This window comes from Protomyctophum parallelum, assembly GCF_964188405.1.
Source record: "Protomyctophum parallelum genome assembly, chromosome: 10".
Taxonomy (NCBI): Eukaryota; Metazoa; Chordata; class Actinopteri; order Myctophiformes; family Myctophidae; genus Protomyctophum; species Protomyctophum parallelum.
Window position 1 is genome coordinate 7,833,172 of NC_139704.1, and position 24,353 is coordinate 7,857,524.

The following is a 24,353-nucleotide window of genomic DNA, read 5'->3' on the forward strand; positions in this document are numbered from 1 at the left end:
GGGCCGCCCGTTCATCTTGAACCGAGGCACCTCCTATTGATGCATACTACCGTCTACCCGATACCATCAGCTCTCTCAATCAACCTCGAAATATCTGCACTGGAGAATTGATGAGAGCCGTGGAGTGACCTTATGCTGCTTATATGCGACGATGTATCAAAGTGCACTGCAGGCTCGTTAAAAAGGTCATGATGAGCGAGGCTGGCAGGCTGCAGTGCGTATATGGAGTGTGACTTACAGCCACCGTCAATAGAAAGCTTCCCTTCCCAGTGACAGATCTGCTGGAGTTACAAGAATCACACCAGTGTTGATTTTGTCGACTATAATTCTATGACGAAAAATGTTCGCCGACTACCTTTTTTTCACTGACGAAAACTAAATGGAAACTAAGCTATGATGACAATTTCATCAACATCACAAAAGCTCACAACGCGATGCTTGTAGATCAGCTATTTTCAGCAAGTCATTACGACGGCATTTTACATTCTAAAATCCTATGAAATGTAGTTGACTAAAACTAGACTAACACTAAAACATTTCAGGTGACTAAATGAAAACTATTCACGAGACTATGGCAATAAAACTAACGTCAAAATGTTGCTGTCAAAATCACACGGACGGGGGGCGTGATTGAAGGTTTCCAAGGTATAGAATCTTGGCTTGCGAGAAGCAAACTGAGCATCGCAAATGACTGCACTGGTGAAAATGAAAACTGATTGGAAGGCAAACTACAACGGCTCTGTCAGTGAATCAAGCACTTTTATGCAAATGTCTGCAAGCAATTTTTCACACCTGTCATCTGAGCCAGACCTCAGAAATCGAACATGCAAAAAAGAGGGTGTTCCCCCCCCCCCCCCCACCCCCACAACTGCGGGAAGCCGAAGGTGTTAATTTGCATATAAAAATTACGACTACATGATTGGCAAGCAGTGATGAAAAGACAAGCCTGCTGAGGCAGTAGAATTTGTATAATATATATATTTGACTATACGAGTACATACAATTCAATTAAATGCTTTGCAATTATTAGTTGGCAATGCGCTATACTTTATAATTAGTTTTGGAGGGAGGGCGAGGTCCTGCTGGAGTTCTGTGTGCATATTATTCAAATGTGATGGTGTTAAAATGACCCCAAACATCATGTTTGAAAGTGAAGTACCAAAGGTAATAGAGCATCACGTCTAGCCCATGGTGCTGGACAAAATGGCAGTACAAGAGGAGGAAGAAATAGAGTCCGCAACACTGGTAGGAAAAACTCGGCTCCACTGGTTTATTGATGCAACGTTTCGATCACTGGGATCTTCCTCAGGAATAGTGTGACAGGGAATAGTGTGACAGTGCACTGCACCCATTCCCTGTCACACTACTCCTGAGGACGATTCTACAAATGTCTTCTAAATCCTAACAGTTTTCTGAAAAAAACCATGTTTCTATGTCAGTCGTTCTCAAACATTTTCATGTCAAGGACCCCCAAACTTATATGTAATTGGCCGCCGACCCCCATCTGAAAATATGTTGTTCCAGGGACAAAGACTTGCGCCACATTTTCACGAATTTTCAAAACTAGCAGACCTACAAGCTCGTATGATGAGCTATGAGCTTGTAGATCTTCTATTTTTCAATAGCTAAAAGTATAACATAATGCTTAAAACACCAAAAGGGGTTCCCGCCCAGAATGGGTTAAGTTCAAACTCTGTCCCATTCATTGGTCATAAACTATGTTATATTTATAATTAATTGTTTAATTGTTATGCACTTGGAGTTTACTGTTACATGGCGAACTGCTGACCAAATAAAATAAACCATTGTCAGCACTGCAGAGCCCAACAGCTTGGCTTCTTTTGCATCGTGAAGTATTCATTATGTGAAAGAAGGAAAAAGACAACATTGAGTGTGTGAATATACTGAGGTCAGATCATTATTTTCTTGAGAGGCCTTCTCCATTTACTAAAACGCCTGTTTCCGGTTTACCAGACCGGGGACCCAAGCAGTGGCGTGCACAGATAGACACTAGCGGGTGCAAGTATACAGTGTACACTGTACAGTATGTGGACCATGGTGACATTGATCAATTCTAGATAAAAAGCTTCTAATAATATTATTTAGGCCCCAAAATCTATAAATCTCACACTATTAAGGCAACCGGCCGGTTCCACACGCTGCACAAGGTGCCCTTTTTTCACTTGAGCACCTGCCCCTCTAAATGTCTGTGCACGCCACTGGACCCAAGGGCGGCATCTCACCATAGAACTGGTTGCAACAGATCCAAATACACTCTCTTTCTATGATAGAATGTCCAAGAGAGAGAGAGTGAGAGTGTGAAGACAGAGACAGAGAGGGAGAACAAGGAAAGATGCGCTCGGGGTCGAGTCCTTAAAGAGCGGGACTGCTCTACTTAAACATCTTTAAATAGGGTGATTCAGTAAGGTGTCTTGCTCTGGTCATCTGTCTCTGCTCCTGTTGAGACACCGTGGGATGATGGAACAGCGCAAAGCAACATGGGAAAATGGGCTAGGGTGTGAAGTCGTGGACAGCTGCATGGGTAGGTCATGTCATGTCATGTGAGCCAAATGAGTCACTGAAGAGTGATTTATACTTAGCTGCACACCGGTGTCTCACACACACACACACACACACTGCACACGCTACAAGTTCGCAACGCGATGCATTGTGAGCTTGTAGACCTGCGATTTTCGGTGCACGACACCATGCGTGCATCCACACAAATCAGGGATAAGGCCAAGATCCTTGATCAATTGTTCAATCAATACTGATAAATGAAACATGGAGCAAATCGATGAGATGATTATTTCATCGTGCACGGCAGACATTGCCACACACTGCCTGTACAAATCTATCCACAGGCCAGGTTTACCTTGGACTTCCTTCTTGCATATACTGCACAGTGCAGTTGGTTGCTTTTTTTAAATTTCGCGAGGGCATCTGGGGGTAGGATTCACCCGGTCTACTACTACGGCTTTGGTGGATGGTGGCATGCGCCGGCTAAACGCTCTCCAGTGGACGTGGGTTTAAAAGGGGGCTAAATGGCGACGCTGAACAATCCACCATCCGAAGCTCATTACTTCGCCTCTGCACTCCCAGGGGACCTGGCTCAGCGTCATGCCGAGCACTGCGCTGCCAGGAGGAGGGTGATTACAACATTTTGCTCGACAAAGCTCCCCTCCTCTCTTCTTGCTCCTCGCTGTTCGTGTCTCTCCTCTTGTCTTCTCTCGCCACTTCTTCCCCTATACTTCCCCCCCCCCCTTCCCTCCACTCTCTCACAGTAGTTTAGTCTTTTTACTCTTTTTTTCTTTGCCTTGCACCAACCTCTGACACACTAACTGTCTTCTTGTATTTCCTCTCTTTTGCATCCCTCTGACACTCTCCCTCTCTCCCATGCTAGGCACCAGCAAGCAATTCCAGAGGGCTGATTTGCCTTTGTGTTCTGTATACCGAGATTACGGTGCTCGGAGCTGCAAATGGCAAACACACACATACACACATCTCTTTTTACCTGCCTTTTTTTAAACAGAGGAAGCTGAATAGGCAGAATCACGACTCCCCGTGCCAGCGTGTATAATCAAAGCAACAGCAGCGTACATACATAAATACACAGTGACAACAGAGAGAGAGAGTGGCAGAATAAAAGGGGTAGCAGATGGGTTACATGATGATGTACAATGTGTGGAATGATCTACCCAGGGAGGAGCAGCAGTCCTAGGCGTTGCGATGCCAAGGCTCGATGTAGTCCAGACCCAGATGGGCAAAGATGTCCTTTTCCGTCTGAGCTGCCAGGAATTCTTCCTTGAAACAGAAGGGGTGAAAAAAACAGATGGATTTTTCCTGCATAATAAGAATCAAGGAGTTTAACATTAATCATGACATATTTGATCTTTTCTCTTTTTGCAGTCAAATAGTCAATGTCCATTTCACACTTTATCTACTCGTTTTGGAGCAGCTATAGAGCACCAGCATGGCCTGTGGCTACACGTGATGTTCATCTGACTTGTCGGTTGGTGGCCCTCCCTCCACAAACACTATAACCTTGCTCTAAAGTGATTGCACTGTTCAGGAGATAAGTATTTTCTGCGACAAATCTCGACAGGGCCATTAACCGCCGGCCACTCAGCAGCGCTGCGTGTCAGCTCACGTCTCAATAGGAACAGTGACGAGCAGCGGCGACGCCTGACTCACCTTGGGAGTCAGAACGCCCAGAGAGAAAGCTAAGTAGAGACAGAAGAGAGAGAGGGCTTGGTATTCTGACACGCTAAACTGGACCTGGCATGCAGAACGGAAAGGGAAAAAGTTAAGTTTCTGCCGTCGGTCAAAGTCAAGAGACAAACACAATGCAGCTAACTGACCGCGTGGAGAAGGAAAACTACTAAAAGCAGGGTTCCCACACAGTTTTACCAATCAATTTCCAAAACCTTTCCAAAATATTTAACCCAATATTTAACCCAATTTCCATACTACTACAGTATAACAATCAATTAGTGCAATAATGAGTCTTTTACTCATATTTGTAATGCCCAAAGACATGTAGTGTAGCAAAAGTAATAAAGCATAGAATGGTATAATTCTATTCCAATGGTGGATGGATATTTTTCTCCTCTTTCTGACAGATTGAAAGAGACCTTTTCGAAGGCGGCCACGTCACTTAGCTCTGTGAGCCACTGAGCGAATGATGGACCCTCCGTGAAACCCTCCAAGCCTCTCATCATAACCTGCCTGCTTATCATAACACCAGCTCGTGTGCAGTCTGCAGCTGGTTTTGAACACACTAATACACATGTAGAGTAGAAAACAACAGTACGGTAAGTTGAGCTGACGCTGTCCAGAATAACCTTGTTGCTCTTTTCATAACAAACAGTACACAGAGCGAGTGTGGAGATTACACCCCCACAGGCAGTTACATTCAAGTCAAACCTTCCCAGGGACTGTAAAGAGGCCTTGCCACAGCCTTCATTATCCTCTGCACTCAGACAAATGAACCCCATGGCTCTGCAAGCCACTCAGAAACGCACAGAGAAATTGCCGCACTCATCAGACAAATTATACATCATATCGGTGTCCAGAGATGCATTTGGACAGAAAGAAAGTTACATTTTTTATTTTCTTTCTTTCTTTCTTTCTTTCTTTCTTTCTGTATTAAATCCACCGTCTCTAACAAGACACAGGGCTTATCAGGTAGAAGAAGCACAGGAACACTCTAGGGATGCAGCTAACAGGGAAAACACAGGGCGGACAAAGAATCTCCTCTCAGTGCTGCCCAATTTATCCATTGTCCTGGATCACAACTAAAGCCTGCTCCCTGCTGCATTGGCCACTCTCCCCAATGCCCGCAGTCTTTACTTGCCCTGTGGGAGAAACTGTGCTTTACTTACTTAGCACAAACCACCGCAGGCCCTCAGAGTTGCAAAGTCCAGAGATCTTGTGTAGCATCGAGTGTTCTACTCTAAAGGCATTCGCAGGAATACCCATTGCTATGATACCAAATGTAGCATTTATTCCAGATCTTTTCAGTAAACAGCAAGGAGCTAATAAGACTTGAAGATCATTAAAAACAAGTTAATCTGTGCTATGCTCCTGGGCAACTTCTAGAGCCACTGGCACACAACTTCTGCATGCTGCGACATCAGCAGTTCCCTCAGCAGCTCCAGTAGCTCCTCGAGCCAGCACAGAAGCGGTCTACATTCGTGGTTCCCAAACTTTTTCATGTCAAGGACCCCCAAAATGATACTCATTAGCCCACAGACCCCCATTAGAAAATATATGCCCCCATAAGAGAAGATTTTTACGGCTCTATATAAGGCCTGCAACATGAGTACTTTTACTTTTAGTACTTTAAAGCCGCTATAAGCAATAATATGTCAATCTGAATTCAAAGATTTTCCTAGAAGTCAATTTGCCTGTCTGCTTCCTGATTGGTTAGTCATTGCGACCAGGTTTTTTTTCCGACCAATGACAAAGCTTCTAGGAACATCTTTGAATGCAGATTGTGGCCCCTAAATGTGTCACAGAGACATAGAGAATATGTCATTAAAATGTAGACATATTATTGCTTATAGCAGCTTTAAGTACATTTTGATGCCGATACTTTTGCACTTTTACTCAAGTAACGAAGTAGTTCTAAATTGCAGTATTGGTACTTTTACTTAAGTAAAACAATTGAGTACTTTTTCCACCACTGCTACTTATTGACCGATAGAGCTGATGGACATGCATGGCTTCCTGCCCAGATGCCTATCCAACGGCTTCATCGCGCACAAAGAGTGAGGAAGAGACGGATATGGGACACAAAAAGAGAGATCAAGGAAAGGAATACTGTATGTGCAACTATTTGATTTGATGCATATGCCTCACAGTTTGCACATTTGAAATGTGTTATCTCTGCCCAGGCCGGAATGTCCATGCAGCGGGTCCTTGTGTCCTGTGTGGCTGTGTGTCTGTGAGCAGCTAATCTCAGGCACTGTTTCCTGTTTAGTCTCAGCCAATGATACGTTGTTTGTAGTTACCGGTATGTTGCACCTCTGTCTAGTTAGTCTTTGTGTATTTAAAGGTATATTCAGTGATTTCACTCAAAAAATCGTAGGTTTCGTTTTTGGCTGTGGGACCCAGCCTTTCGTCCAATCAGGATAGAGAGTCAAAAACAAAACCTAAGGTTTTTTGACCCCCAGGGGTTAACTGGGGACAGGGAGGAACTCCTCATATGGCCAGCACACTCTATAGTAGGGAGGATTATCACGACAAAACAAAAGAATAAGTGATATTTGAATTAAGTGAAATCACTGAATATACCTTTAAACCGCCCTGTGTCCAGTCCAGTGTTGCCAACTTAGCGGATTTGTCGCCATATTTAGCTTCTTTCCAGACTCCCCTAGCGACTGAATTCGTGAAAAACTTCTGGAGAGAAATCTAGCTACTTTTTCTGGTGAATTGGGGACAAATCGAGTTGACAGTCGCCAAAGATAAAACCCTCCTTTTTCTCCATTTTCCCTCTCTCAGCCTCAAATCCGCTAAGTTGGCAACACTAAAGTACTCGGCGTGTCTGGCTTCCTCGGCTCGGTTATGTGCACAGAGCAAGGAAATGGTGTTCTGCAGGGGCGACTGCATTTTTCTAATTGGCCTCATGCTGCCACTATAACAGGTCGCTTCACATTTTGGGCCATAGCTCTCTGAACTGTATAGGTCGTGCAATCAAAAATAAAAAATGTACAATAAATTGTTGTTCCCATTTTGGTCGGAATAACGTGTTCCTTCCACACTCTACAGTACGTCTGGCCGGGGAAACTCTCCCCTGTCATGTGAAAAGAAGCAGCTTGGACTCCTCATGATTACATTGGATAATTGATACTGGGTGAAAAAATGGGTTGCAAAATCGTGGGATAAAAAATACTATTATTGAAAAAAAAAGAAAATCACACAAACCGTTTAACACAAAATTCAAGGCGGTACCACAAATGCAAACAATGTCACTATTTGTTGCAGGCACATGATTTTTTCGCCATAGGCATACATGTTGTACAAGTGCATCAAGTGCTAAACAGGGTATTTTTTGATTGCCTATATATTGCCTTCACAACCTTTTGGGCAGGGCCTGTTTCTTACAGTTACAAAGAACACCATGGGCTGTATTTTGCGTGTCTTAAGTACCAGGTCTTATTACCTAACTTGAGTAAACTAAAGACCTGGAGGCGTGATCAATGCTCTTTGGCCACTCAGAATAGCCAAATGGCATTGATCACGCCTCCAGGTCTTTAGTTTACTCAAGTTAGGTAATAAGACCTGGTACTTAAGACACGCAAAATACAGCCCCATATCTCATGCATGCAATGTCCAATCATACCCAAATTGGAATCGAATGTCCCCCACAGCTTCCTTGTGCCCTTACGGTTGCCCATGTCAGACACAGCCCTATACCGTAGGTACAGTATATAGGCAACCCGGCCTGGCGAAGATCTACGCTCAGAAAAAAAACACATTTATAGTAGCCTATTACAGTATGTGTGAGAAGAAGATGGCAAGAGAGCACGAGAGATAGGGAGGGAGGGAGAGGGGGGTGGATAGATAGACCTACAGAAAACGCAAGCATTGTTTGTGTGCAAAAGAGATGATGGCAGTCAGATATACAGAGACAAGGAGAAAGAGGTAGGTATGGAGAGAGGAAAAACAAACAGAGTGAGATCTCCCCCAAAGCTCATGCAAAGCAATGCAAATGAAAGTTGAAATGCATGCAAATCCACGTACGCAAAACAACTCGTGGCTCTAAGCACGAGAAAGTGATGGGGCTTGAGCCCAGCGTCAAAGCACTTCTTCCCAGTCATCTCACTTTTCTAATTCCTGTTGTCTGCACAACCTCAAGGACACAGAGATTCGGGTCAGACGGAAAAGGAGTCTTGAATTTGACTTCAAAGGCCTCAGACTCTATGAGGAACGTCATCATTTTGATCCAGATATTTTACATTGGAGGACAAGTTTCACAATACCTTTGGTGCAATAATTTGAAAGAAGTGGGCACATACACACAGGTGTGACTATGTATGCGCGCGCACGCGCGTGAGATTGAGAAATAAATAATAGGCTACAAGAGAATGACAGCTTGACACACGCGACACGAGCCTTGTAACTAACTTGTACGTTTTATTTTTGTAGAAGAGGCAAACTTGTTTATGCCATTTGCTTTGATACTGTTGATTATAGACCTTTTTATAGTACAATAATGTTTCAAGTTTACACATACAAACAAAATACACAACTCATATTATGGCGTGCATGTTCAATCAATTATTCCATCAAAGCAAACGACAAACAATATTAGTTTGCCTGTAAATAAAACGTACAAGTTAGCGTTCTCTTGTATCATACCAATCACAGGCAGGCGGGGCGTTACCATGCCTATGCTCGGACACAAACGGAATTCACGCTTTAGGAACGCAACACTTTCCTGCTGAAAAAGGATGGGGGAGGGGGGGGGGTTCATTTGATTGCCTCTTAAGTTAATTTATCTTTATTGCACCCATGTAGGAAAGGGCTGACAGGGGCGGAAAGAAGTGGGAAGTCGATTATGGCTTTGTGTCTTCCTCCAAACGGTGCACTGAACACCATCACCAAAGCACAGAAAGTAACTAAGTACATTTACTTAAGTACTGTACAATTTTGAGGTATACCTTTACTTTACCGGAGTATTTCCATTTTTCTATACTTTTCCTTCTATACTGCACTACTACATCTCAGAGGCAAATATTGTGCTTTTACTCCACTACAATTATTTGAAAACGTTAGTTACTATAGTTAGATTTGGATTATTATTACAAAACATTACAGTAATGCACTTCTGCCCTATATACATTTCCAAGAGAAGAGTATACTGCCGAAGCAGACAACCTGCAACACCTCTACTGTAACCTCTACTGTACTGTACTGTCACTGTACTGTACTGTAAGCATCATATATACAGTTAATACGTGCGTGTGTGTGTTTGTGTGTGCATTAGGTTGTGCACAGGTGGTGAAAAACAACCATGCTGTTTTCGAAATCATACCCAACCTTTTCCTTCCCCCCCCCCCCCCGTCTGCAGACAGCTAGGCTCCGTTCACAGCACAAACAGAGGAAGTATAGCCTATAGGGTAGGGAGAGGACACAGACACCCCACTAATCAAGCCAGCAATTAGTGCAAGCGTCATAAAGCAGCACTGCTCTTATAAAGAGCTATCGAGTGCACGCGCATCCGTCATCGCCTCACCTTTATACCGCTTCTCGCTATGCGGCGGTGTCAGATAATCAAAGGCTGAATCGTAAACAATGCTGGATGTTCTACTTTGCGTCCCCGTGGCATAATAATGTCTCTTTGTTTAAGTGCATGACTTCTGTGGAGGAGGGAATGTTTACAACTGTGGAGGTGTAATAAAAAAACTAATCGTATTTCACTTTATTACTCATGGTCACACAAATCATCTTCAGACGTCAGTTCAAATATATGGGCGTTGGCGATGCGTAGGTATTGAGACAATAATGTGTCCAGAGATGCATTCGAAATTCAAGGCATGATACAGAACAGTGATATATATATTTTTTTATACTATTATTTTTCTGTTGTTGTCTGTCTTGCCACACACAGACAACCCAAACAGTCATTATTTTGGATGCACTCTAAAGTTCATACAAGTGGAGGAAGTGTGTGTGTACAGTATGTGTGTGTGTGTGTGTGTGTGTGTGTGTGTGTGTGTGTGTGTGTGTGTGTGCGTGCGTGTGTGTGCGTGTGTGTGCGTGTGTGTGTGCGCGTGTGTGTGCGCATGCGTGTGTGTGTGTGTGTGTGTGTGTGTGCGGGCAGGTGGGTGGGTGCTCAGATGCAGTGCCATGATCTCAGGCAATTTCAAGACTGCATGCTTTAAGTAAATAACCCCAGACTTAAACCCTGTGCCACAAGATTTGGTGGAAAGATATCACAAATTGAATTCTGCCCCATGGTTTCTCCATATACCCGTGCCCTGTATTGTATAGCGTCAGCATCTAGGCTTTCATTTTCCGTAAACAGCCAAATGCACTTTCCAAAGTTCATCTGTTGTGAAGTTTTGGGAGTAGGCTATCTTTGAAGTGGGAGAAAATACGGCAGCCACGGTGTAACGTTCTGCCTTATCTTATGAGCCTGTAATTGTAGCCCGGCTCTCTCTCTCTCTCTCTCGTATGGACCCAAACAGAACGCGCCTCTAATGATAACAATAAATTAACTTTCTCTGCTCCACTGAAGCCCATAAATAATTAATTGGTTTGTTGAAGAGGGGCTGGTTTTGCATGACCAATTTGCTTCCCGCACCAGACAGTGTGATCGGATGCTGCTGCCTCAGCACACCCATTCTGCTCAATTAAAACAGTTTGACCTGAGATCAGATTCTAAAAATGTCTTCTACATTCTGACAGTTTTCTGAAAAAGCTATGTTTCTATGTCAATGGTTCTTTGACTTTTCAAATATAGCAGACCTACAAGCTCGTATGAGCTTGTAGATCTGCTATTTTTCAATAGGTAAAGCATATAGCATAATGCTTTCACCAAAAGGGGTTCCCGCCCGAAATGGGTTAAAACAGTGCGCTGGCAAAAATATGAGCTTTTCTTTGGGAATTTGCATGGCATGAATCCAGCCAGGGACCTTTGTATTCGTTATAAGTTCTCAAAACTCCTGCCTTGGCCTTGTCAGAAGCAGAAAGTCGGTTAGATTAATGAGCACATATGGTCACACGTTCCAATCCCCAAATTGCCGACAAAGTCCAGATCGTCAAAGCGCCAAAGGACCCACAGTTACCACAGAGCTCCTACAGTTAAGTGGCCAACAGTAACAGTGCAATTACAGCATATTGCCTGGATAAGCAAGGAGGCAGCTTGAAGGCAAAAGAACCAGTCCTCACAAACAAATACCCTTGAACTGCCCTCCAGGAAGGTATTGAGCTTCCCGCTGCTATCCACGTTTTCCCTGCCAACATACTGGGGCTCCTTGTGTGTGTCCTTTGCTACCTTCAGGCCGTGTTGCCATGTCTGCTTATTATAAGCAACCTTTGACTTGTTTTTTCTGTAAGGTCACTTGCAAATAAATTATTGGTAGTTGCTGGTTGATGTTTTTTTGGGCTTGATTCTAAAGTGTATAGTATAGTAGTTGCTTATTTGGTCTTGCTTCCACATTTCTTCACATCAAGGAACCCCAGATTAATATGTAATTGTCCACAGACATCCATCTGAACATACTTTGTGCATTTTTTTATTAAAATGTTTAAAAAATATTAAAAATATTTTGATTTATTCTCAATGTGTTTTTAAATAACGGATGTACAACCTCACAATGTGTCGCTGTGAGCTTGTAGATAAGATCTATTTTCATTTGTGCTTGTTTTCATAGACCTGGCCACTTGTTTCTCTTTCAAAACTGGCAACACAGCAAGAGAAAGAGGAACTTGTGCACACACAAACGCAATGCACTATGGGCTGTAAGAAATAGGTGAATAGGAGAGCTGCTTGGGGGCCAACAGTATACAAGACTATATAGTGCTAATGCAGACATGGAGTACAATTACATCACTCCTACGTTATTGTGTAGGCCTATAATGTGTAATCTCGGTAAGTAAATCCGCCCGCAAAAAGGGCTCATAAATGTCATGAACGCAGGCAAGTGTGGTAATTGTCTGTAGTGTGCAAGTCTTCTGAAGATTACAATATACAATCTGGGGCATTTAGCAGACATGACTGTTAAATGCCTACTGTAAATTGATATTGCACTTAAAAGTGCAATATCAGAGTAAACAGCATGAACTCTGGTCAACAAGCGAAAGGGTAAATGGTCACATAAGTAGAGTGCCAAGAAAACAATTTATCCCTTCAAAGTAAATAGGACACCAGTCTAAACGTGCTTAAAGGAGAATGCCATGCTAGAAGGCTTTCTTATACCTTTATTTGTAGTTGTTACGTCCCCACCAAAGAGGTCCAGGTGTTATTTTGTGCAAAAGCGCATTATTGGCTATTTCCCCTAAGCCCTCAATGAATTGCATTGAATTGCATGGCATTGAATGGGGCATTGAGGTGCAAATTCGCTTATTTCCATCGCTCAAAAATCTGATGTTTTTGTATATATCCTCTCTTCATAATGTAAATAGTATCCCACACTTTACTACTTCTTTTGATGGAAATAAGCAAATTATCACAAAAACCCACCCCCATTGTTTCCACCTGTGTCCTTTTAGTCCCCCAGCCTATCCTAATGTTGATTGTATTTTGGTTCCACCGTGCCCTGTTATCCTGTGTGTATTTAAGTCCTGTGTTTGCATTATGTTCTTGTTGGTTCGTAGTTCCCTGTGGTGTGAGTTCCTGTATGGTTTCTGTGTTTTTGTCCTGCCTTCTTTGCCCTGTTTATGGAAGAACCTCAGTTTGTTTTAATAAATCCTTCTAAGTTTATTGCTCTGCCTACTGTCGCCTGCATTTGGGTTCTCATCCGTACTCACTCGTAACACCGATTGAGGGCTTATTTTAGGAAATAGCCAATAATGCACTTTTGCACACCTGGACCTCTTTGGTGGGGATGTAACAACTACAAATAAAGGTAAGAAAGCCTTCTGGCATGGAATTCTCTTTAAATATAATTGTTAACATTTGTGGTCAAGCAAACAGTACTGTGTATGTCTATCTAAATAACATAAGGGAATAGACATGTCTGTCAAATTGGACCCATGAAGACCTGGTGGATCATGTCGTGAAGGTATGTTTTTCATTCCCTGCCAATGACCGGTTTTTACATGCATTTTTCAAAGGCTAATCCTGACAAATGACCTACAGTATAAGTTTTAAACAGTGTTTTCAGTGTTTCCACTAGAGGGCGCTCACTCTTACCCATTCTGGACGGGAACCCCTTTTGGCGTTTTAAACATTATGTTATACTTTTAGCTATTGGAAAATAGCAGAGCTTGTAGATCTGCTATTTTTGAAAAATACAAATACAAAAGACGCAAATCTTTGAATATGAATATATATTCTTTCAGAGGGAACGTTTTTACTCAAATATTTTCTTCCGGGGGCAGAGGGTGGGCTGCAGCCAGGGGGCCCCCGACATTTTGAATATGATTTGAAATTGCTAAGTATTGCAATCCAATTCAAGTAAAATTTATGTTTAGTTATTGTAGTTATTATTATGGTTAAACATTGAGAGCTTCTGCTCTGCTGTCTGCACTGCAGACATGAGTGTTGCTGTGTTGTGGGGTAGCTGTGGAAAGCCCTAAAGCCTGCCATGCATGCACAGCGGTCTGTCTGTCTGTCTGTCTGTCTGTTTCTCTCTCTTAGGGGGCTGGGTACCTCAAAATTACAAATTAAAATAGAATACCCCCAATATGTTGCTGCATTAGTGCACTTTAGTGGCTTTACTAATTTCTTTATTGCTACTAGTGGTTGCATCCATTCAGCAACTAGTCTGTCTGTCTGCCTACCTGCCTCTCTCTTTTGGGGGGGCTGGGTACCCCAAAATGACAGCGAAATTAAAACAAAATACCCCGATTTTTTGTTTGTGTGTCGTTCCAATTTCACCCTGAGAGACCATTCAATCTTGTAATGGGCTTCAACTATGGATTACATGGACGGTTTTTCATGAACAAACAACGAACAGGCCGGCTCTCTCATTACCAACCATCCGGTGCTGTGCGATCGTATAGTGAAGATGAATATTCTGTGACTATACTTAAGTGAACAAAAAATACATGGATGTCAATTATGGCAGTAGATTGGCAGTTGATAAAACATTCTTGGCAAGGAATGAGTGTTAAGTGGATGCAGTCAGCGCTGTGTGTCCTCTCTCTGTCTCTGAGTTTCAGAGCGCTGTGTCCTCTCTCTCTGTCTCTGAGTTTGTTCTACACAAAGATTAACTTGAACTTAATAACTTCCCATTGACAATGCATGGAATTGTGTTCATATTGTGTCAATTGTGTCATAATGTGTTTGAGCAAATCAGTATTTTTGTCCTACACAACCTTGCGGTTGCCATCCAGCCACTCTACCCCTGAGCCACCGCCGCCTGTCATAATGTTTCTGAGCAAATAGGCATTGTGTCTATTTTACATCATGATTTTTTCCCAATAAAAGCTAAGAGAGAACGAGTCACGCTTTTATTGTTATTCTTCCGGATTGAGGGAAAGGCGGTTCCAGATTGAGGGTTCCGGCCTGATAAGACTACAAAACAATGACTACAACATGACGTAACGATATCATCCGATCCCGACCGGATCACAGGGCAAATTAGTAAAACACAGAAGTGGGCTTTCCTCCGAGGTGGAAAGCCTGGTGACGCGAGGTTATACGCACATGCTGTCGGCGAGAGGGGCGGTGTGGCAGGCAGGCAACACAGCAGTGTTGTTTTCGTCGACTAAAACTAAGACGAAAAATGTTCGTCGACTACCTTTTTTCACTGACGAAAACTAAATGGAAACTACATGAAAACTAAGCTATGATGAATAAAACTAAGACTAAATACGATTTCGTCAACAGGGACTAGTGGAGAAGAGATCCAGTATAAGTCATTTTACACTTGGTTGCATGCTGAAAACAGCAGATCTACGAACTTGTAGATCGGCTATTTTCAGCATATAAACAGTCATTACGACGGCATCAAGGCCTGACAAAATACATGTTAGTCGACTAAATCAACAGTAGATTTAGTCGACTACAATCTCATATTTAGAGAGACTAACACTAAAACATTCCAGGTGACTAAAATGTGACTACAACTAAATGAAAACTATTCAAGAGACTATGACTAAAACTAAAATCTAAATTTGCTGCCAAAAACAACACTGCAACACAGCGACCAACAGTAGTATAGTCAAAACTTTGCAGGCTGCTGCAGAACAGGGGGTTCAACCACTTCAATGAACGCTCAGCCGAGTGTGTGTCCCATAAATAAATGATGGGACCAAAGTGAAACGGGAGCCCCAGATGGATGGGTGCCTGTGTCACCACAAGGGCCGTGTCAATTAATGTTACATGACAGCCAGACATGGCCGAAACGCGGTGCCGATCTGCCCAAGCCCTCCGCCATTCACTTTCATCAATAATGAAGCAGTGATCCTTATCGTGAGCGAGCATACACCACCCAGAACCCCCCCACCCCCACCTCGCTCACGAACACACGCACACACGCACGCACGTACAGCTTCCTTCCATCTCTTTCATTATCCTCCTTGCTTCCTTCTCTCACCTCCTGCTCCCCATAACTAGTTCAGAGGTAGCGTACACTAACATAAATTGTTTATTTTAAACCACAGATTTTATTGCAGGTTGCAGATTTTCGAGTCGCGATAATAATAGCCTGCCATTTCTTTTGTACTCACAGAACACAATTAAGGCACACAGTCCTGATCTATAAATAAACAGTCTTTTTACTTTACACCTCCAAGTAAAGGGTGATAATAAGCCCTCTGTGGGCGGATGGTGGATGCGGTGGTGACAGAGAGATAGTGTGTGTGTGTGTGTGTGTGTGTGTGTGTGTGTGTGTGTGTGTGTGTTGACAGTGAAAGAGAGTCACAGTATAGGGAGAGCTGGTCTGTTTCACTCAAGGATCTGACCAGATGTTATTCACCTTGGTATAGAGAGGACATTACAGCCTGTGAATCATTGCTGTCATAATAGGCAACCTCTCTGCCCTATCTATCTGCACCCGTCCGTCCGTCCATCCGTCTGTCTGTCACTCCCTCTCTGCCCTATCTATCTGCACGCTTCCGTCCGTCCATCCGTCCATCTGTCCGTCACTCCTACTCCTCATGGACTTTTACAGTCTATTCTTTAGCTCATGCTCACTCCCGGTTTTATCGTTATCATATCATTGATCCCGCCTACGCACGCTCGCACGCACGCACGCACAGTCGCACACACACGTGCGCGCATGCACGGCATTGCACGTGCGCACGACACACTCCTGAGAGAGCTGATAGGATAGATTTAGCTGAACAATTGGCTGTGAATAGTTAAGTTCATGGTGTGCCAGTCTGAAGTGTATCACTGTATCAGTGAGACACTATCAAATCACTGGGTTGATGCGGTACTCTGATGGGAGATAAAAGTGACATAGTTTTTGTTATTTTCTAAATATCAGCTGTTCCAGAACACATCAATGAATAGAGCGTTGCAGTCCCGCCCCCTTTCATGATGACACCAGGCCCAAGAAATAGTCCCAATGCATTTTTCCCATAGACATTTCAAAACGTATTTATTTAAAGACCTTATAAGCGTCGTACAAAGCCAACTCTTGTCGTGACAAATCATGACAACAAACACAATATTTTGGACCAAACAAATAATTACATTATTACAAAGAAGAAAAACAACAAAAAAAGTGTTGTAACCTGCCGTTTTCTTCTTCTTTATAATTATTTGTTCGGCCCGAAATTTTTTGTTTGTTGTCATGATTTGTCACGACAAGAGTTGGCTTTGTCCGCGGCGTAAATGTCTTTAAATAAATACGTTCTGAAAAGTCTATGAGGAAAATTAACGGGGATTTATTTTCCGGGTCTCTTGAGGGGGGCGGGACTGCGACGCTCTATTGTGTCAGTGTTGGAAAAAGTACTCATATTTACTTATTTAGTGTCAATACTATACTGCTATATAGGAATACAAATCTTATGGTTGTGTACCGACAGACTCACAATAAACGAGGGTAATAGTTCTCCTCACATTTATACGGTGTGGTCATAAACGTCTCAGCTTAGCAGCAATTAAGCTGGCCTCAAAATGTAGAAGTATAAAAATGCCTTTAAATGATCCCTTTAGGAGTGTATTTATCCCATGCTGGGATGCTGCAGTGAAAGCATTTACCTCTGCCAGAGTTTCTCTAGAACAGAGTAAAAGACTGCAGCCACTGCCAGAGTTTCTCTAGAACAGTAACAGACTGCAGCCACTGACAGAGTTTCTCTAGAACAGAGTAACAGACTGCAGCCACTGCCAGAGTTTCTCTAGAACAGAGTAAAAGACTGCAGCCACTGACAGAGTTTCTCTAGAACAGAGTAACAGACTGCAGCCACTGACAGAGTTTCTCTAGAACAGAGTAACAGACTGCAGCCACTGACAGAGTTTCTCTAGAACAGAGTAACAGACTGCAGCCACTGCCAGAGTTTCTCTAGAACAGAGTAACAGACTGCAGCCACTGCCAGAGTTTCTCTAGAACAGAGTAACAGACTGCAGCCACTGCCAGAGTTTCTCTAGAACAGAGTAACAGACTGCAGCCACTGTCAGAGTTTCTCTAGAACAGAGTAACAGACTGCAGCCACTGTCAGAGTTTCTCTAGAAGAGAGTAACAGACTGCAGCCACTGCCAGAGTTTCTCTAGAACAGAGTAACAGACTGCAGCCACTGCCAGAGTTTCTCTAGAACAGAGTAAAAGACTGCAGCCACTGACAGAGTTTCTCTAGAACAGTAACAGACTGTTCTAGAGAAACTCTGTCAGTGGCTGCAGAGTAACAGACTGCAGCCACTGCCAGAGTTTCTCTAGAACAGAGTAACAGACTGCAGCCACTGCCAGAGTTTCTCTAGAACAGAGCAACAGACTGCAGCCACTGACAGAGTTTCTCTAGAACAGAGTAACAGACTGCAGCCACTGACAGAGTTTCTCTAGAACAGAGTAACAGACTGCAGCCACTGCCAGAGTTTCTCTAGAACAGAGTAACAGACTGCAGCCGCTGCCAGCATTCTCAAGACCCACAGAATATTTTGTTCCATGACGTCGATCTAAACACCAATTTCTCAAAATAAAGAAGAGTCTCTCTAGTCTAACCATTAGGAATGAAGCCAAACATCATCACATTGATGAATTGTAAAAAAGTATAAAACAAATACAAAATAAATCCAAAGAGCCTTCCGGTAGTATAACTGTCATGCTTCTATTACGACTGGCCATTTAACAGCTGGCTCTTTTTTCTCTCCCTCAACACCACACGTCATCAGTTGACCAATCCCCTCCCACTTCACATATACCCCCATCGTGCCCCTTAAAAATCACGCTTAATTGTTTCTCTGACCTCATTGCAGAACTGTCCAATCACATGGCAATCGTATTGCCTGAAATGAATGTCCATATTTGCTTTTGTTATGCTTAAACCATTTTGAGCGGGAACCCCTTTTGGTGTTACATACATTATGTTATAATTTAGCTATTGAAAAATAGCAGATCTACAAGCTCATAGCGCGCTTGTAGGTCTGCTATTTTTGAAAAATCGAAGAACGACTGGTCAAAATGGGTTAATTTATACTCCCGTCGCATCATGCCATGATGGTGTTTTGGCGTGCCATCCGGAAATAGCCGTTCCGCTCTACAAGCTGACCATGTGTTGCATTGTGTTTTTTTGACGACTGTCCACTGCATTCCTAACATGCTGTTGTCACAGGGCAGCAGTCACAGGGGTATGTGGGCACTATTAGTCTGGCATTTGGGGAGAAAAGGACGACTGGTGTCCGGGGAGGAAGGCAGAGGTGTCAGACTGTATAGATTGCAGGCCGGCCAGACTGGTCAACATGCAGTGGTGGAAAGTAACTATAAGCACATTTACTTGCGTACTGTACAATTTTGAGGTATTTGTACGTTACTTGAGTATTTGTACGTTACCCTGTAACAGTGACACTTGCTTTTGACAACCAACCAAATGCAATTTCCGTGCTCAGACACAGGCAGCCAGCCAGCCAGCCAGCCAGCCAGCCAGCCAGCCAGCCAGCAAGCTACTCTTAAGGAAGTGGTTGCACCACTTAAAAATCATGGCACTCCATCTTTAAAGAAACACATACTACGGCTACTATGCTGATCTACCGTACCTACTTGAGAAATATTTGGTCAGCATGAATGTGTTCATTCATATGCCTTTTATGACAGTTTTTGAGTAGATAAAATGTGCCCAGACTCAAACTGCCACTATAATACGTCAGACTGAGAATATAATTATGATCAGGAGATTTGTTCTGTTTCTTCTTCTTCTTCAGATGACAGAAATGAGTCTAGTAGCTTTTCTCACTATGAGGCAAGCGGAGTCACATCATGTCACAGAAACCTTATTTATCCACATTGCATTAAACGAACCCTGGCATATCTGCACACTAATGTGCCTGTCTGCATTAATTCCCCCTTTGACAGCTCCTCAAGATGTGTAATCATTCAAAGAAAACAGATCAAAGAAAATTCCCATATCGGTGTGATCAAAGGAAATCTATGAAAGAAAAATAAATGCATATATATATATATATGCTTAATATCAGCAGGCTGGTGTCTTTGTAATGCTGGGTGGGGAAAGAAAACAGACGGACCTGTTAAATGGTCGCAGTGACATCACACGCCAATGAAAGCCATCCCTGTGCAACACCTCAGAGCAGATCCTCCTGAACTAGAAAAAGTGCCCTTCTGGGCACAGGTCTCCACCAGGATAGGAATGTAGGACATTGCAGCTTGCCTTCATCTGGTGGTTGGATAAAAGGGCAACAAAAGTAAAAAATTCCAGGCAAAGGTTCTTCCTTGGCCTCTAGGGAGTTGGCATACAAAGTTATCCACAGATCCGTGCAGTTAGAGGTAAAAACACTTTTCGGCCAGTTATAGCGCCACCTTGAGGCTGAGTTGAAATTGTTCATGTGGCATTTCTTCCTCGGCCTAGTGGGAATGTGCGTGCACAATTTCACGCGATGTGTTCATGATTTGCAGCATTTTGTTTGAAACTGAGCACTCCTGTGAACTTTGGAAGCCAATCTTAACCAATCAGGATGGAGTCTGAGAAATCTGAAAGACCCGTTTCGTTGAATGGCTCTAGAGAGACTGTGTACCAATTTGCCCAGTGAAAGATACATAACGAAAGATACATAACGCCAGTGTACTTTATACCTCATACTTTAAATGCTTAGTATGAGGTATAAAATACAGCAGCCTTGTGTTCATAAAACAGAAAGATTTGGTATTGGGTAAGACTGGCGATATGTATCTTTCCCTGCTTCGTCTCAACCATTACTCAATGGCTCTGGTCTCAGCCACCGCGGTGGATATTAGACATTTCGTTTTATTTTATTTTTTATGTTGCCACTACTGTTGGAGCAGCCATAAACTACACAGGTTCATCTCGATGTTCTGGGCATCTTTGTAATGTTAGTGTTAGTAAAAAAGCAGGTAAAGGAGTAAAGTTTGAGGCAAACTAACATCAGTCACTCTGCCGTTCACTGTAGTGGAAGAGGTGCGCCTGGTGAGGGTTTTATCCCCGCAGCTACGTCGAGTCCGCCTACAGGAAATACGTAGGCTGCGACCATGAAACCGCTACGGAATCGGTCTATAGTCACCAGAGTGCATGAGTCTATAGTCACCTGATCAGATAAAGAGTGCATGAGACCAGTCACCTGATCAGGTCAGGAGTTGCCTGCTTGAACTATAGCTCTGCAGACTTCGCATCATTTAATGAGTAGCTCGACACTTGCAGGTCCAAATCTGATTACTGTGGTGGAAATGTATCTTTGGGACAAGATTATTGTCCCGAAATCCCAAAAAATATATTTTTGAGTGGTGCAACCACTCCAAGGAACAGCAATGTCCGTGTGACGTTAACCCACCTATGTGACGTTAATGAGCACCAGTATGACTATTAGTACCAGTAGGGGCGCTGTTGTGCCAGAAACAGAGAGAGAGAGAGTGCTGCACGGTTGCCTGCTAATGAGAGAGGGGGGGGGGGGGGGGGAGTCCGGAGTTGCAACACTCAGTTCACACAGGTGTGTTTTTTTCTGCTAAGCAGCATGCTATATATGTTTAGATGATTTTGATTAGGATACATTTGCGTGACTGTAAAGACGAAATAGAAGTGGGGCGATGGTTCACTTCCACTTTATATTTTACTCATGATCAGAGCTTCCTGATGACCGAAAGCATTTGAAAATTAGCTAGCAACATGAGACTATTGTGCATGGAACTTATCTAGCTCTCTTGCATGTACTGTAAATGAAAGACGGCATGGTTAAATGTAAATTTTCCTGGGTAAATATTTAGGCCAACGGGGGCCATTTCGTGCTGAGTGAAATAAAAATAACAGCAAGGCGCATCATATGGCCATAATGATCGAAAAAGACTATACACAAACCAGAGAAAGCCCACAGGAAAGTAATTGCTCAGATTTATTTCTGTTTCTGAAAATAGAACGCACACAGTGTTTCCAATTACCCAGTTTGACGCTGCTGGAAATGTCTCCCGTATTCTGTACAACAATAGTCATGCCGATGATTCAAGTTCTAATCCACTTTGTGCACTCAAAGACAAGCCACCTATCATTTTTTGCTCTTGTAAAATGGGAAGGAAACCAATTTCCGACCTGATTCTGTGGGATTCTGCTGTATGCCCGTACATTTATGTGTTACATCTATTGCCTAAGTGCTGTTGCTTTCACTGTTGCTTTCCTTCCGAGTGCTGCTAACTTGTAAGGTTTTGCATCTAAATGAATATGAATTATGAACTAATTCTACCTTTGTATTTGCTGTGGGTCTAAATGATCTAAATGCCTAAAATGGAAGTGGAATGGGAAGGGAAATGAACTGACATGGCTTGAATTAGGTGCTTGTTAAAAACACTTGCTCATGGGTATCTGTGTGTTTTATAACTGGAGGCAGTTTTAAGCATGCCATGCTGAATGTGAATGTCTTGATTTTCTTTTAATGTTTCAACTATTTACAAAATACTCTCACAGCACGCAAAACATTCTCCTATACTCTTGTGTCTGCACTGACTTAATCTGTTCCCTTGCGGGCCAAGTTAAAAACAGAAAGCGAGAACACATAAGCATCGGGTTCGGTTTCTGCTTATGACTGCATACTGCATGCACGACGCGTATTAACTTAAAAGAAAAACAACGAGGTGGTGCATTGCACAAGACTTGACTTGCAATGCAGGTTTCAATGTTTCATTCTCTATTAAGAAACATGATTTATTTGGTTGAATGATTCCCTGAATACCATTATCATGCTGCCGTCAATGTTGTGCGATATCAGTCGCCCCTGAGGAGGCATTGGTACATAAATGCTTTTCTTTTGCATTTTGTTTTGTTTGTTTGTGTAGTGTGTGCGTGCATGTGGGCACACGTGGGTTATTTTACTTTTTTAAGTTGAACTCATCTGATCTTAATCTTCTTTAAGTCTTTCAATCATGTAGCATTCTTTGTGATCTTGACAAGGTAAAATCCAGTATCACCATCGAAAGATGTTTCAACAGTTACATGAATAGAACTCACATTGAAAGCAACGATAATATTGTACTACTATACTAATACAGTAATAAACATAATATTCCAAAGCTGAATCTAAACAGAGACGCTTCTGACCTTGGAAACAATTACCACAGTATAATATGTGCCACAATACTTTGTCAAACACACTTGGTCTATTCTTCTAGCGCACGTTAATTAAAATTCTCAAGAACAGAACAGAACAGGCGTGGCGTCAAGGTCAAGAAGAAGGTTTTTTTTTATGTGAGCGGTAGACGAACAGCCCCCAACCCCCTCGTCTACTACATTTAATTTCCAAACGTCACAGAGAGGTCCCAAACTGTAGCAGCATGCTTGCCGTCCGGATGTTTAGAGGACAGAGGATCATGCCCTTTCTTTCGCAGGCCCAATCCACTAGGCGAAGGTGCTGAGCGTCTATGGCATGCGCTTGTGTGTGTGTGTGTGTACTATGCACATACAGAGTGTGTGCGTTCATACGTCTATGAAGTACCTGTGTGTTTGCTGTGTGTGTGCATGCATTGCAGACGTGTGTGCACACGCCTGTGAGAGTGCATGTGCCCGAACGTGACAACCCCCAGAGGCCCCCCTGTGCCACCATCCGCTAAATTAAAACTCTCCTCCCCTTCGCTTGCCTCTTTGAGAGGAATGGGGGTGTCTTCCTCCATTCCTCGCACAGCCCAGCCCATGCCATGCCAGCCGGGGAGCTTTCGTGAAATGAACGCCACTCCCCAAAGCACTCCCTGAAGCCCAGAGCAATTGGCCTGTTATTGTCCACTCATGAGTCCACTCACTCGTGAGGAAGGTATGGTATAACGGGGGGGTTGTCGATAGAGCCTTGGGCGCTACTGAAACCATCCCTGGCACTTTAATGTAGGGCTCTGTCGCACTTTTCCGTTTGATCACATTCCCAGCCTTTATTTGCCCTGCACGGTGAGAGGAGAGGTAAAAAAAAATAACAGTTATCAGCCCCATGGGGCTGATAACTGTTATTAAACCCAGGAGTGGCGGCTGATATACGGCTGAAGCTGACGAGTTATTTGGAATCCCACCGCAGCTCCAGGAAAACCCTGCTGTGATTGGCCGGTATAGTTGCTGTGATTGACAGTTCTCGTTTTTGCAACTATATGCCTAAACCTAACCTTTACCCTAAACCTAACCTCAGTAAAACTATACCTAAACCTAACCTTAACCCTGACAAAGATGGCGAAAACAAACATTCTTTGTTCTGTACTTATATACATACAATTGTACGGTACAAAACACTGAAGTCCTTAAAGGGATTGTGACATTTAAAACACATTTTTGTAGATTTTTTGGCTTTTCTTGACATCAACTTCACAAAAAAAAAACGAAGTTTGAACATTCAGTGTATTCTCTGCTGTCTGGACTTTTGTGAATAATTATGCAAAAATGTCTCATCTGGTTGGACGGCAGGCATATACGTAGATCCCTGCTAAACCTCCGCCCCCTCCCCTCTGCTCCCTGCCTACCCTCTCTTCTCCGCCCCTCTCCTCTCCGCTTCCTCATTGTGACCGCGACTTTGTTTCTTTGTAATACTTACTAATAATGGCTTCTAGAGAAAAATCCATCTGCTCTGTTGTTGGCTGTGTCAATCAACAC

General features: G+C 43.1%; 1 protein-coding gene across 1 annotated transcript in view; it reads right to left on the reverse strand.

The window, feature by feature from the left end:
• Positions 1-3,717: 3,717 nt before the first annotated feature.
• The window catches only part of dntt (deoxynucleotidyltransferase, terminal), a gene marked incomplete at its 3' end in the record, with an annotated part of 108,375 nt that continues 87,739 nt past the window's right edge, over positions 3,718-24,353 (reverse strand). Inside the window, exon 11 of the mRNA XM_083774308.1 lies at positions 3,718-3,804. Within this exon, the coding sequence (XP_083630434.1) occupies positions 3,718-3,804 (87 nt within the window). The remainder of the gene's footprint in view (positions 3,805-24,353) is intronic.